Source organism: Mobula birostris, chromosome 10, assembly GCF_030028105.1.
Source record: "Mobula birostris isolate sMobBir1 chromosome 10, sMobBir1.hap1, whole genome shotgun sequence".
Lineage (NCBI taxonomy): Eukaryota > Metazoa > Chordata > Chondrichthyes > Myliobatiformes > Myliobatidae > Mobula > Mobula birostris.
In genome coordinates, this window is record NC_092379.1 from 123,358,734 (window position 1) to 123,371,833 (window position 13,100).

The window sequence follows — 13,100 nt, forward strand, 5'->3', positions numbered from 1 at the left end:
GAGTTGTCGTACATCCAATGTCACTTCTGACCTCGTTCAAAGTTGTCTCTTTGCCCTTGAAATAGCCCTCTGTAAGTCATACCTGGTTTTCTGGTACAGACCTATGTCACCAGACTTGAATGCCATAGATCTAGACTTCAGAAGATGACGTACCTCCTGGTTCATTCATGGCTTTTGGTTTGGGAATGTACAGTAAGTCTTTGTAGACACACACTCATCCACACAGGTTTTAATGAAGTCGGTAACAACTGCAGCATACCCATCCAGGTTCGAAGATGAGTCCCTGAATACAGTCCAGATCACCGAGTCAAAGCAGCATTGAAGATTAGCTTTATTTGTCACATGTACTTCAAAACATACAGTGAAAAGCGTTGTTTGCTTCAGTGACCCCCACAGTCCAAGGATTTGCTGGGGTAGCCCACCATGCTTCCAACACCAACATATCATGTCCACAACTTACTAGCAATACACTTTTGGAATGTGGGAGGAAACCAGAACGCCCGGAAACGCATGCGGTTATGTGGAGAATGTTCCAATCCCTTACAGACAGCGGTTGGAATTGATCCCCATTTGCTGGCACTGTAAAGCTAGGCACTAGCTACCATGCCACTCATTTTTCTTATCTGTATTTCCTTACCTGATAGATGGAGACCATTGAGCTTATGGGCTCTATTCCAGCTCTCAAAGCAATCCTACGGATCTCATTTCCCCCCTTTTTCCCCCAGAATCCAAACTTTTACAGTTGCTAATGAGCCTAACAACCAGTACATCTTTGGAATGAGGTGAGGGCACCAAAGCATCTGGGGGGCTTTATGCAGTCACAGGGAGAATGTTCAAACTTCACAAAGGTGTCATTAGTATCACTGTGCCACTCTGTTGCTGCTGATCACCACATTAAATCATTATAGGTCAAATGATACTTTTGAAATCTTTATTTTTAGTATTGGAGATGGACACTTTTTCCCCATGAAGTCGCAGTCAGAGAGTCACAATCCACTTCTCTCCAACAATGAGCACTGGGATGAGGGAGATTCGGATGTTGACTACTACGGTAAGTCAGTCAATCTTATGCTTTAGTGACAGAAATGAGCCTTTTTGAGTCAGATGAGTATACTTCAATAAAGATGGGTTGTTTATTGTAATTGGGTTTAAGACATGCTGGCCCACAAAATTTATTTGCTGATAGACATCTCATATTAAACAAGATTAGAACAGTGTCATCATTGTTAAATCTTCATCTGTTGGGAAAAATCACGACCATTGTATTCTGTACTAGGTTCAGGGGTAAATCAGAAGGTGGTAGTTCTAATATGGGTTTCATTTCACCTCATAGTAAGTATGAAGGTGTTAATATGTTGGGAATATTTGAAGTATCCATCTGTATCACTGGATTGCGAAATAGAAATTGTGTTTGCCATTTACTCTTACTCTCTCCCCTACTCCCCCCATATATTTTCTGCTTGAGTATTCTGTATCTTCCTTTGCTCCTCTCTCTTCCACTGCCTCCCTCCTACAACCAAATAAACAAGGAAGTTGTCTAATTTGACTGGATTGTGCTTCTAATATTCCTAACTATAGAAAAAAGAAAATCACTTTTTTTTTGGAAATGACTCAGATGTTTTCTAAAACGTCACTTTATCTTCTGTCAGCAACTACAAGTGGAAACACCTCTGTGACTGTAGAAATGGAGAGCTAGCTGATCTTTGCTCCCACGTAAGTATCTGAGCCCATTTTCACTGTTCAGTTTCCATTTATTTGTATAGCAACAAAAAAAACATAAGTTCAACTAGCACACATCAAAGTTGCTGGTGAACGCAGCAGGCCAGGCAGCATCTCTAGGAAGAGGTGCAGTCGACGTTTCAGGCCGAGACCCTTCGTCAGGACTAACTGAAGGAAGAGTGAGTAAGGGATTTGAAAGTTGGAGGGGAGGGGGAGATCCAAAATGATAGGAGAAGACAGGAGGGGGAGGGATGGAGCCAAGAGCTAGACAGGTGATTGGCAAAGGGGGATACGAGAGGATCATGGGACAGGAGGTCCGGGAAGAAAGACAAGAGGGGGGGGACCCAGAGCATGGGCAAGAGGTATATTCAGAGGGACAGAGGGAGAAAAAGGAGAGTGAGAGAAAGAATGTGTGCATAAAAATAAGTAACAGATGGGGTACGAGGGGGAGGTGGGGCATTAGCGGAAGTTAGAGAAGTTGATGTTCATGCCATCAGGTTGGAGGCTACCCAGACGGAATATAAGGTGTTGTTCCTCCAACCTGAGTGTGGCTTCATCTTTACAGTAGAGGAGGCCATGGATAGACATGTCAGAATGGGGATGGGATGTGGAATTAAAATGTGTGGCCACTGGAGATCCTGCTTTCTCTGGCGGACAGAGCGTAGATGTTCAGCAAAGCGGGCTCCCAGTCTGCGTCGGGTCTCGCCAATATATAAAAGGCCACATCGGGAGCACCGGACGCAGTATATCACCCCAGTCGACTCACAGATGAAGTGTTGCCTCACCTGGAAGGACTGTTTGGGGCCCTGAATGGTGGTAAGGGAGGAAGTGTAAGGGCATGTGTAGCACTTGTTCCGCTTACACGGATAAGTGCCAGGAGGGAGATCAGTGGGGAGGGATGGGAGGGACGAATGGACAAGGGAGTTGCGTAGGGAGCGATCCCTGCGGAATGCAGAGAGAGGTGGGGAGGGAAAGATGTGCTTAGTGGTGGGATCCCGTTGGAGGTGGCAGAAGTTATGGAGAATAATATGTTGGACCCGGAGGCTGGTGGGGTGGTAGGTGAGGACCAGGGGAACCCTATTCCTAGTGGGGTGGCAGGAGGATGGAGTGAGAGCAGATGTACGTGAAATGGGGGAGATGCATTTAAGAGCAGAGTTGACAGTGGAGGAAGGGAAGCCCCTTTCTTTAAAAAAGGAAGACATCTCCCTTGTCCCAGAATGAAAAGCCCCATCCTGAGAGCAGATGCGGCGGAGACAGAGGAATTGCGAGAAGGGGATGGCGTTTTTGCAAGAGACAGGGTGAGAAGAGGAATAGTCCAGATGGCTGTGAGAGTCAGTAGGCTTATAGTAGTCTCCTTTGGCTCCTCCCACTTCCTCCAAACTAAAGGTGTAGCTGTGGGCACCCGTATGGGTCCTTGCTATGCCTGCCTTTTTGTTGGGTTTGTGGAACAATCTATGTTCCGTGCCTATTCTGGTATCTGTCCCCCACTTTTCCTTCGCTACATCAACGACTGCATTGGCGCTGCTTCCTGCACGCATGCAGAACTCGTTGACTTTATTAACTTTGCCTCCAACTTTCACCCTGCCCTCAAGTTTACCTGGTCCATTTCCGACACCTCCCTCCCCTTTCTAGATCTTTCTGTCTCTGTCTTTGGAGACAGCTTATCCACTGATGTCTACTATAAGCCTACTGACTCTCACAGCTATCTGGACTATTCCTCTTCTCACCCTGTCTCTTGCAAAAACGCCACCCCCTTCTCGCAATTCCTCCGTCTCCGCCGCATCTGCTCTCAGGATGAGGCTTTTCATTCTAGGACGAGGGAGATGTCTTCATTTTTTAAAGAAAGGGGCTTCCCTTCCTCCACTATCAACCCTGCTCTTAAACGCATCTCCCCCATTTCACGTACATCTGCTCTCACTCCATCCTCCTGCCACCCCACTAGGAATAGGGTTCCCCTGGTCCTCACCTACCACCCCACCAGCCTCCGGGTCCAACATATTATTCTCCGTAACTTCCACCACCTCCAACGGGATCCCACCACTAAGCACATCTTTCCCTCCCCCCACCTCTCTGCATTCAGCAGGGATCGCTCCCTACGCAACTCCCTTGTCCATTCGTCTCCCCCATCCCTCCCCACTGATCTCCCTCCTGGCACTTATCCGTGTAAGCGGAACAAGTGCTACACATGCCCTTACACTTCCTCCCTTACCACCATTCAGGGCCCCAAACAGTCCTTCCAGGTGAGGCAACACTTCACCTCTGAGTCGACTGGGGTGATATACTGCGTCCAGTGCTCCCGATGTGGCCTTCTATATATTGGCGAGACCCGACGCAGACTGGGAGACCGCTTTGCTGAACATTTATGCTCTGTCCGCCAGAGAAAGCAGGATCTCCCAGTGGCCACACATTTTAATTCCACATCCCATTCCCATTCTGACATGTCTATCCACGGCCTCCTCTACTGTTAAGATGAAGCCACACTCAGGTTGGAGGAACAACACCTTATATTCCGTCTGGATAGCCTCCAACCTGATGGCATGAACATCGACTTCTCTAACTTCTGCTAGGCCCCACCTCCCCCTCGTACCCCATCTGTTACTTATTTTTATGCACACATTCTTTCTCTCACTCTCCTTTTTCTCCCTCTGTCCCTCTGAATATACCTCTTGCCCATCCTCTGGGTCCCCCCCCCGTCTTTCTTCCCGGACCTCCTGTCCCATGATCCTGTCGTATCCCCTTTTGCCAATCACCTGTCCAGCTCTTGGCTCCATCCCTCCCCCTCCTGTCTTCTCCTATCATTTTGGATCTCCTCCTCCCCCTCCAACTTTCAAATCCCTTACTCACTCTTCCTTCAGTTAGTCCTGACGAAGGGTCTCGGCCTGAAACGTCGACTGCACCTCTTCCTAGAGATGCTACCTGGCCTGCTGCGTTCACCAGCAACTTTGATGTGTGTTTCATAAAAGTTGATGTTTTCAGTTTGAATTAAAGATTCTTAATTGAGCAACCAAGGCCATTATACAGCACCACCCCTTTATTGCTTGTCAAACACCTATTTGGCTATTAAATAATGCCAGGATGGCTTAATAGCCATCATCACTGTACCAACTTAATTTAGAAGAAGCATAGCCATTTAATTGATGCCTGTGTCCACTCTGTTGTACCTTAGTATCTGACTGTACTTCCATGAACAGTGATAAGGGGAAAAGTTCTTGAAGAAGAATATGGAGTACATTTTAATGTTAAAGTCATCTATGAAAATTCTGCTGCTTCATGTTCTGATTACATCTATTCGTCAATTAATTCCAACTGAGCATTGATATGTGAACCTTGCCATAAACAAGGCTAAAATGCTTTTGATTTATTTATTAATCAAGCAGTTCCCTCCATTTTTACTTAAAAAAAAGACAGCTTCTTAAGGCTATTAATTGAAAATACTTTATTAAAAATGACTTTACCTATTCTTGATGTTAGTTATTGCCTTTTTTTCAGGTTAATCCCAGGTGCCACAGTATTATTTAATATGAAAATATGAGAACCAAGGATCCCTAAAGATCATCAATAAATGAGATGGAACTGGGTATTACATGCCTTACAGTCTACTGAAGATCCTCTCATTACATAACGTACATTTAGACTTTGGTTCATGAACAACTGCATTTTCCTGGGATAGTGGAGGAATGATAGGGGACTGTTGTAAATTCACTTACTATCTTAATACCCATGAGCAGGAACTTGTATGTAAATAATGTGCGTGTGAATGAGACTCTATCAAATATCTGAAACTAATATTGCAATTAATTTAACATTGACAAGTTGTATTTAACTCATTAGGGCAAAGTGCTAAACAGAAGTGTCCCTTGCACTAAAGTTGCAGGGGTAAGGTACAAATATCGAACTGTCAAGTGGAAAATTCTGCAATATCTGTTCAACCATGTGTTTGAACAAAAGAGCAATGGATTGATTATTTACTGTGTTTATATGAATTAAGTCATTTCAAACCAGGTCATCTTTTTAAATGTTTTTTAAATATGTTTAAAAGATTCTTGAATTTAGCAAGTTCTTTTTTATATGTTTGTAATGTGATGTACATATTTTTAAAAACTAATTTACCCTCAGAATTAAAATTAAATATAATATTACTCCAACGAGGGACCAAAGATTGGTAAAGCAGTATCTGCTCAAAGTTTCAGTTATTCTTGAACCTTAGGAAAATTTAATTGTTTCTTATTTAATGTACACATGCCTTTCACATCACAGCATAATATCAGGTCCAGTTTTCATTATCATTCCATGGCACTAATTTTAATTTTGAGCAAAAGAAATGACCAACAAAAGTCTACCGTAAAAATTCTCCTGATCTTTCTCTGCATCCAAAAAACTGTTTTTCAGTGTGTGTTTTTAACCTGTAGTATGAATCCACCTCCAAAATATCATCTTCTACCTCCCTGTACAACCCATAATTGAGAGTTTTCTACCAGTTTATTTATTTAAATTGTATTTTCATTCAGGTTAAAAATTAACTCTTGACATAGGTGTTTACATTGGAACGTGCAATTTCTCATGGATGATTTTCTGTTTGCATACAGATGCATTCCCTCAGTGGCCTGACCCATAATACAATGGGTATTATTCTGACGATGTGCAACATCCTTCTATAGGTTCTGCTTTTGAAACATGTTCTCATAATGGGGCTTTTCAGTTTCATGAACTTTAATTTCTAGATATTTTCTGACTAGGCTCCTGGGCCTGTTGCTGAGGCCAAAACAGTGACTCAAACATCTCTAGGAATACTAAGGGATAATAATTCAAGGATATTAATCCACAGAGATACAGATTATTTTCAGAGATACAAAACAGTAAAAAAAAGACAATTATGTTGTATACTTCCATGGGATTTAGTGTATTCACTTGTCTTGCTTAAAGTATTCTTAACAAGTATCGATAACATTCATATTTAATGAAATACACCTTTAAGGTATTTTCCTTTTATCCTTTGCAACATATCTCTCAGCCAGTCCTTAAAAGAGATTATATTTATTTCTTTTGTGGGACTGAGCTGCATGCAACTTATTGGCTTTGTTTCTTACATTTGTAAAGTAACTTCATGTTTGAAAAGCCTTTGGGATGTCATGAGGATGGGAAAAGCACTCTATAATTACAGCGTTGCCCTTTTTGTAGCTTCTGCTACAGGCCAATCTGAATTGAATAATTCACTTTGGATACCCAGGGTTGCAATAGGGACATGATAATGAAAACTTTAGTTTTGTAAAAATTGTTTGAAAACTGGTGGTACTTGTTATCTGTCAATAACATATCCTCTAAGCCCTTTCAATATAAAGCAAATTGCAGTTAAAGTAATGAGTTTGAATTTGAATTAGAATTCAAGAATGAATTTGAATTCAAAATGTGTTTCATAGCGCGCTGCCCACTATAGGAAAGCCCTGGTATTTTTCAGATCCTATAAATGCTCTTTTTGTCAAACTTACTAAAGGTGCTCTGCAGACATATAGAAGAGCTTTCATTTTCTAAATTAAACCACTGTTATATCCTAATCAGTGACCAAATCGCAAGTATTAGCTATGTTGTAAATATTTTGTAAAGTGAAGAAATGTCTTTGTACAATGAGACATTATAACAAGAAATATTTAAAAACAAAAATAAGTTCAACAAAGTAGAATAAATTGTGAGTTTATTTCCGAGAATTTGTTCAATAATCTTGATTTGCTACAGTAAAATGACAGCTTCAGATACAATCATAAATCCTGCCATTGAAAATTGAAGTCTGATTTCTAGTGTTTCAAGTTTTGATAAATGTACTAAGCTTTCGCAAGTTTGATTATTAACCTGACAGGTACACATAATTTAATGTAGTTTACTTTTAGTTTCACAATCATTCGCCAAGCCCCACTTAAAAGAAGTAGCATATATTTTAACTGTTAAGAATGTGCACAGTAGGAATATTTTTAGAAATCTTGTATGGAGAAATACAAGTGGAGATAAAAGTGCAATTTCAATTGATAAATCTCAAGATTAGTGAGAAATTTATTGGTAGTTAATATATCACAATTAAAAATACTTGTCTAAAATAAGCCCCATTCATTTTAAGGTTGATATAAATACAGTTTCTATCAAAGATGAAATATCCCACTCTAATAATGTATTACCTATATTATTTTCCTATATGACAGAACTAGGGCATTTCACTATAAATTCCATTATAAATTGACAACATTGTGTACAGTACTCGTTGCCTTCTATAATATCTTTATGAAATGGGTTATAAAGTAAAATACAATTGTTCCTATAATAAAACAGATAATCAGGATGTTTATTTTCATCCATTAGTTCCCTTGCAGCTTTATAGACAACAGTAACCAAGGTAAGGTCAGAATGTATTCTTGGTTTATAGTAAGAACAATAAAATACTGCATTAATAACTTGATGAAAGCTATTATTTTCTGTTTCTTTATCTGCACCTTATTATCCTTCAAATACCCCAAACTTCCAAGTGATTCAAATGGATACTGACTGGAAGATTGAACATAAACACCACATGAGATGTTCTCTCTCTCTATCATTCTCTGACTCGCTTTCTACCTTTCATGCTCTCTGCTCAGAAGATTTCCTGTTTAATTTAGTTCTTAATAACAAGAATATTAAGAATGAAATACCAACTGCTTTACATAATAAATATCAATCCAAAATAGAAACCTTTATATTGGTAAACTAAAATCATTCCTTGCTTAAAAATTATCATTACTGGTTTATAAGTAGCATTTCTACACATCTCCAGTAATTTAAGTATTATGCCTCTGTTACTAATAGCTTTACACTGGAGAAACCAATCAATATGTCCCCATTAAGCCAGTCAGGCATTTTTTGTTGTATTGTTGGAGAAGTTGTAAAATTCAACTAATGACTCTTAGAACTTACAAGAATATCTATATTCTCAAAATGAATCCCAGGAACCCAATTTAAAAATGGAAAGACGTCATTTTTATCTAGTTTCTAATGGAAAAATAAAGGTTAATTAAAATGAAGGAACAGACATAGCTAGGGTGTATTACAAAGAATGGAGGATGAAGCTGTCCATTATACATTAAAAAATAAAGCAACTGCTTTATTACCAACGGAATAAGTTATCCTTATTGAATAAGTATCCTTACATCCATATCCCAGCTTCAAGAAATTTATGATCAACAAGGTTGAATTTGTGCTTTTTACAGCACCAAGCATTGAAGCTTTAAAGAAAAGCAAGTAAAAGTGTATAGCAGATGCTGACAATGTAAAGAGATTATATGCGTTTGTTACTAGTTGTCTGCTTAACTTTTTAGGAAATGTTCTATTAATTCTTTGGATATGAGGATCACTGTAGATTTCCCCTCTCATCAGTTTTGTGTGACGCAGAGGAACTTTACTTCTCCAGCTTTTGTTTTTGTCTTTCTGGATAGAATAGCTCATAGGTTTTTGAAGTGTGATCAAAGGTTCAATAAGGACAATGACATTGTGTGTTGGAGTGGTAGATTTTTGGGATGATCTTTGTTTAGAACTTAAGCATGCAAATGTTACCATATATCAGCCCAAACTGTTTCATTTTATAAAGTGTTGGTAATAGAACTGAATACTGCAAGTTTCCACACACATGACTTGCTGAACTAGTCATCCTCATGAAGTATAAGAAAATAATTGTTTCAATAATGTATGGCCTTGGTGAAAACAATCCTGGCATATTGTGTGCAGTTTTGTTCCCCTTATCAAACTTCAAACCTATACATTCTTGTGTTAGACTCTGCTACCTTGAGAAAAAGACTGTTACTATCTATCCTCTCTATATTCCTTATGATTTTATAAACCTCCATAATGGCCCAGCCTATCCAGTCTCTCCTTATAACTTCAGCCCTCCGGCCCAGGTAATATCCCTTGTGATTCTTTTCTGCACCCTCTCCAGATTAATCACATTCTTCCAATAGCATTGCAACTAGAACTGCACACAATATCCCAGTGCTGTCAAACCAACGTTATGTACAATTGTAACATGATGTGCCAACTTTTGTACTTGTGTGACAGGCAAGCATGCATTACACCGCCTTTACCACCCTGTTGCCACTTCAAGGGAACGAGGTATTTGTACCTCCAGGTCTTTGTTCAATAATCCTGAGGAGCCTGCCCTTCACTGTGCATATCCTACTGTGGTTTAACCTCCCAAAATGCATCACTTGAATTTCATCTCACTGCTGGGAGTATATTTGCCCTAACTGTGGTGTCTATAACTAATAGCTAGCATCTTAAAATAAGCAATAGCACAATTGGAATTAGTTGAGAAATATTTTAACTCAGATGGCTGTAAGTTTTTAGTTGTGTATGCCAGAAGTCTGTTGATCTTCAGGGGATGAACATATAATTCTTGAGACTAAGTACAATTTTTGTACATCAAGAATTCAGAGGATGTGAGGATAATGCCAATAGGTCTTGCTGAGATAGCATTTCAACAATGTTTCTGGATGGCAGAGCAGGTTCAATGATCTACTTGTCTACAGGAGGGCAGGACTAATGCAACATGCCTGCTATATTATGACCAGGGCCCTCAATTATACCACCATGAAAGGAATAGCATGGTAGCATATTACTTTAGTGCCAGGGATCACCGATTGGGGTTCAATTTAATGCTGCTGCCTTAAGGCGTTTGTAAGTTTTCTCCATGTCTGCTATGAATTTCTTCGGTGTACTCCAATTTTCTCCCACATTCCAAAGACAAACAGTTAAGGTTAGTGAGTTGTGGGCATACTGTATTGGTGTGGAAATGTGATGACACTTGTCCAGCACAATGCTGGCTGATTTGATTTGATGCAAACAATGCATTTCACTGTATGCTTTGTATATTTGACAAAAAGCTAATATTTAATGAACTATAATTTAACACAGTTTAAACTTGACAAATTCCTAACACTGCTAAAGCCATCTCAGAGACTTTCTTTTATTTTGTATTTCCTTAAAACAACCACTTTAATATGTTAACCTCTGTACATATAGCCATTGAAAATCTGATTCATGGTCTGGGTCCACTAAGTCATGTAACTGGCTAACTGCTCGGAAGAGGATTAGTTTGGTTAATTCATCACGGTTCCTTTCAATTGAAGCATTTTGCTTTAGACAACTTAAATATAGAAGATATAGAAGAGGTTTGTCTCGTCGAAACAAAATAGCCTGTCTCCAAGTGAAAGTTGCAAAGTAACATTTCTAGAGGAACCCAATACCCAAACCAAAGGTTTGCTGACAGAAGAAGTCAAGTACACATTTTTAAATATCATTTTTGACTTTGTCTCAACTACCTCAGAGATATTATCTGGAAATAGTAATACTTCCCCAAAAAAAGTTGATAATGACAAAAAAAAGTTACTTTATTCCTAATATATTATTGAATTCCATTAGAAATGCTTTATGTACTGACTTTAGTCACTAGTAACTTTTAAAGCTGGTGACAAATAATGCACAGTTTCAATCCTAAATGTTGACAATTGCTTTCCTCCCTTAGATGTTGTTTGACCTGCTGAGTTCTTCCAGCATATTGGTTTGTTACTTTTAAAAATTGTTAGGGTGCATTAAATTGTCTAGCAGTTGTCCAAGGCAGCAAACATTATTTTACAAGGAATTTGTATTTATACTGTTTGTTTTAAATGAATATGCTTGATAAATATATTTTTGTGAAATGTATATCCATGTGTTGTATACTTGCATGTGTACTAATTTTAGAGTGCTTGATAGCAAGTCCTTTTTCAATGTAAGGATTTTTCATACATCATGATATATCATCAATCTTCCTTTCCCCCTATTTTCCCCTTCAATCAATTTACTCTATTGCCCTCAATTGGCAAGGAGGCTACAGTGCCCATGCCTGTGCATAAATATGTTGTCAGATTTATTATCAAGGTTGTAGAGAACAATTTGCATACATTTTAAAGGTTTTATTAAAAGAGTGGACTTGTTAATAGATTTATACAGTGACAATATCTCCTGAAGTAGAAGCAGCCAGTAGAAAACAAGTGGAGAAACCCTTTAGAGAGAAATTCTTGGAAGTAAGATGACATTGTAATAACGAAGTTGACCTGGAAGATGACCGATTTGTTTTTTTACCAAGAACTGTATAGTAGTAATCAATAGGGAAAATTAAATAATTTCTGTAATGCAGGTAAGTAATTACCTTAGCTGTTACCATGCCTGATTCCTTTCACTAGGTTTGAACCTATTACAAATATTTCTACATTTCTACGTTCCATCTGCTGGGCAGAGCCCATTTGTAGGTTAGGGATTTAAATTTCTAAAACATTTGCAATAATTATCTGGAGTTCCAAATGTCTCTGTAATGTAAATCTTACCCACACAATATTTGGCCCACCCTGTCTGTGTTGGCCCTTAAGTACCTTTCTAATCCCATTCTCCAGAATTTGCCTCAAGATACTAGTTAAATGTTGTGAGAGTATCAACATCCAATCCTCCTCTTCTGCAACCCCAAGCTAGTGCTTCAGAGAGTCTGACTGCAGGCAACCTGATGATCCCAATGAGTAGCATCTGCAAATAAAACAGTACACATTGTGTCAAGTTTATATGCTCATCTAATGTAAGTATGTGGATTGAGGCTTTTAAAGACAGCTACAGCCAAGTGCTACTCCAGTATTATCCTCCTTACATTCTTAAAACATTTGGAGACAAATTTATAACTTGGATTAATCTACTGTACAGTGACCCTAGTGCTAAAATACTACCTAATCAGACCCTCTCAGAACCATTCAGTTTGCACAGGGGCACAAGACAGGGCTGTGCATTAAGTCCCTTATTGTTTGTGTTGGCCCTGGAACCACTGGCGGAGACTATACGTTCTCACCCCAAAATTTATGGGTACACTACAGAATATACTATCAACAAAATTTCCCTTTATGCGGACGATGTTTTGTTGTTTGTAACGAAACCGTATAATACTATTCCAGTTTTGCTGGAAATAGTCAACTTATTTGGCACTTTCTCGGGGTATAGGATTAATTGGGGTAAAAATTGAATTATTCCCGGTCCGAGTAGAAGAACAGGAGGGGCTTAAACAATTTCCATTCAAAATAACCCTTGAGAAGTTTACTTACCTTGGAAGTACAATAACCAAAAAGTATAGTTCTCTATTTGAAGCAAATTTTACCCCTTTAATTGAAAAGATTAAAAAGAAAATAGAATTTTGGAAGACACTCCCAATTTCTTTAGTGGGTAGAGTAAATGCAGTCAAGATGATTTTTCTTCCCCAACTGCTCTATCTATTTCAGAACCTGCCCCTCTATCTTACCAAAACCGTTTTTTAAAGGATTAGATTCGATTATTCTACCTTTCACATGGAATTATAA

The 13,100-nt window shown here is 39.0% G+C and overlaps 2 protein-coding genes across 6 annotated transcripts in view; one reads left to right on the forward strand and one right to left on the reverse strand.

The window, feature by feature from the left end:
- Window positions 1-11,422, forward strand: part of zdhhc15b (zinc finger DHHC-type palmitoyltransferase 15b) — a 55,641-nt gene extending 44,219 nt beyond the window's left edge. For both annotated transcript variants that reach the window (XM_072270908.1, XM_072270909.1), the window contains exons 10-12: window positions 942-1,051; window positions 1,650-1,713; window positions 5,209-11,422. In XM_072270908.1, coding sequence (XP_072127009.1) covers window positions 942-1,051; window positions 1,650-1,696 — 157 coding nt within the window. In that variant the 3' untranslated portion in view covers window positions 1,697-1,713; window positions 5,209-11,422. The remainder of the gene's footprint in view (window positions 1-941; window positions 1,052-1,649; window positions 1,714-5,208) is intronic.
- The window catches only part of uprt (uracil phosphoribosyltransferase (FUR1) homolog (S. cerevisiae)), a 73,654-nt gene that overhangs the window by 27,654 nt on the left and 32,900 nt on the right, over window positions 1-13,100 (reverse strand). The window contains exon 7 of one of the 4 annotated variants that reach the window (XM_072270912.1): window positions 7,408-12,285. The exons of the other annotated variants lie outside the window; for them this stretch is intronic. Within the exon in view, the coding sequence (XP_072127013.1) occupies window positions 12,239-12,285 (47 nt within the window). The 3' untranslated portion in view covers window positions 7,408-12,238. Of the gene's footprint in view, window positions 1-7,407; window positions 12,286-13,100 lie in introns of those variants that run through there. 4 annotated transcript variants of the gene reach the window in all.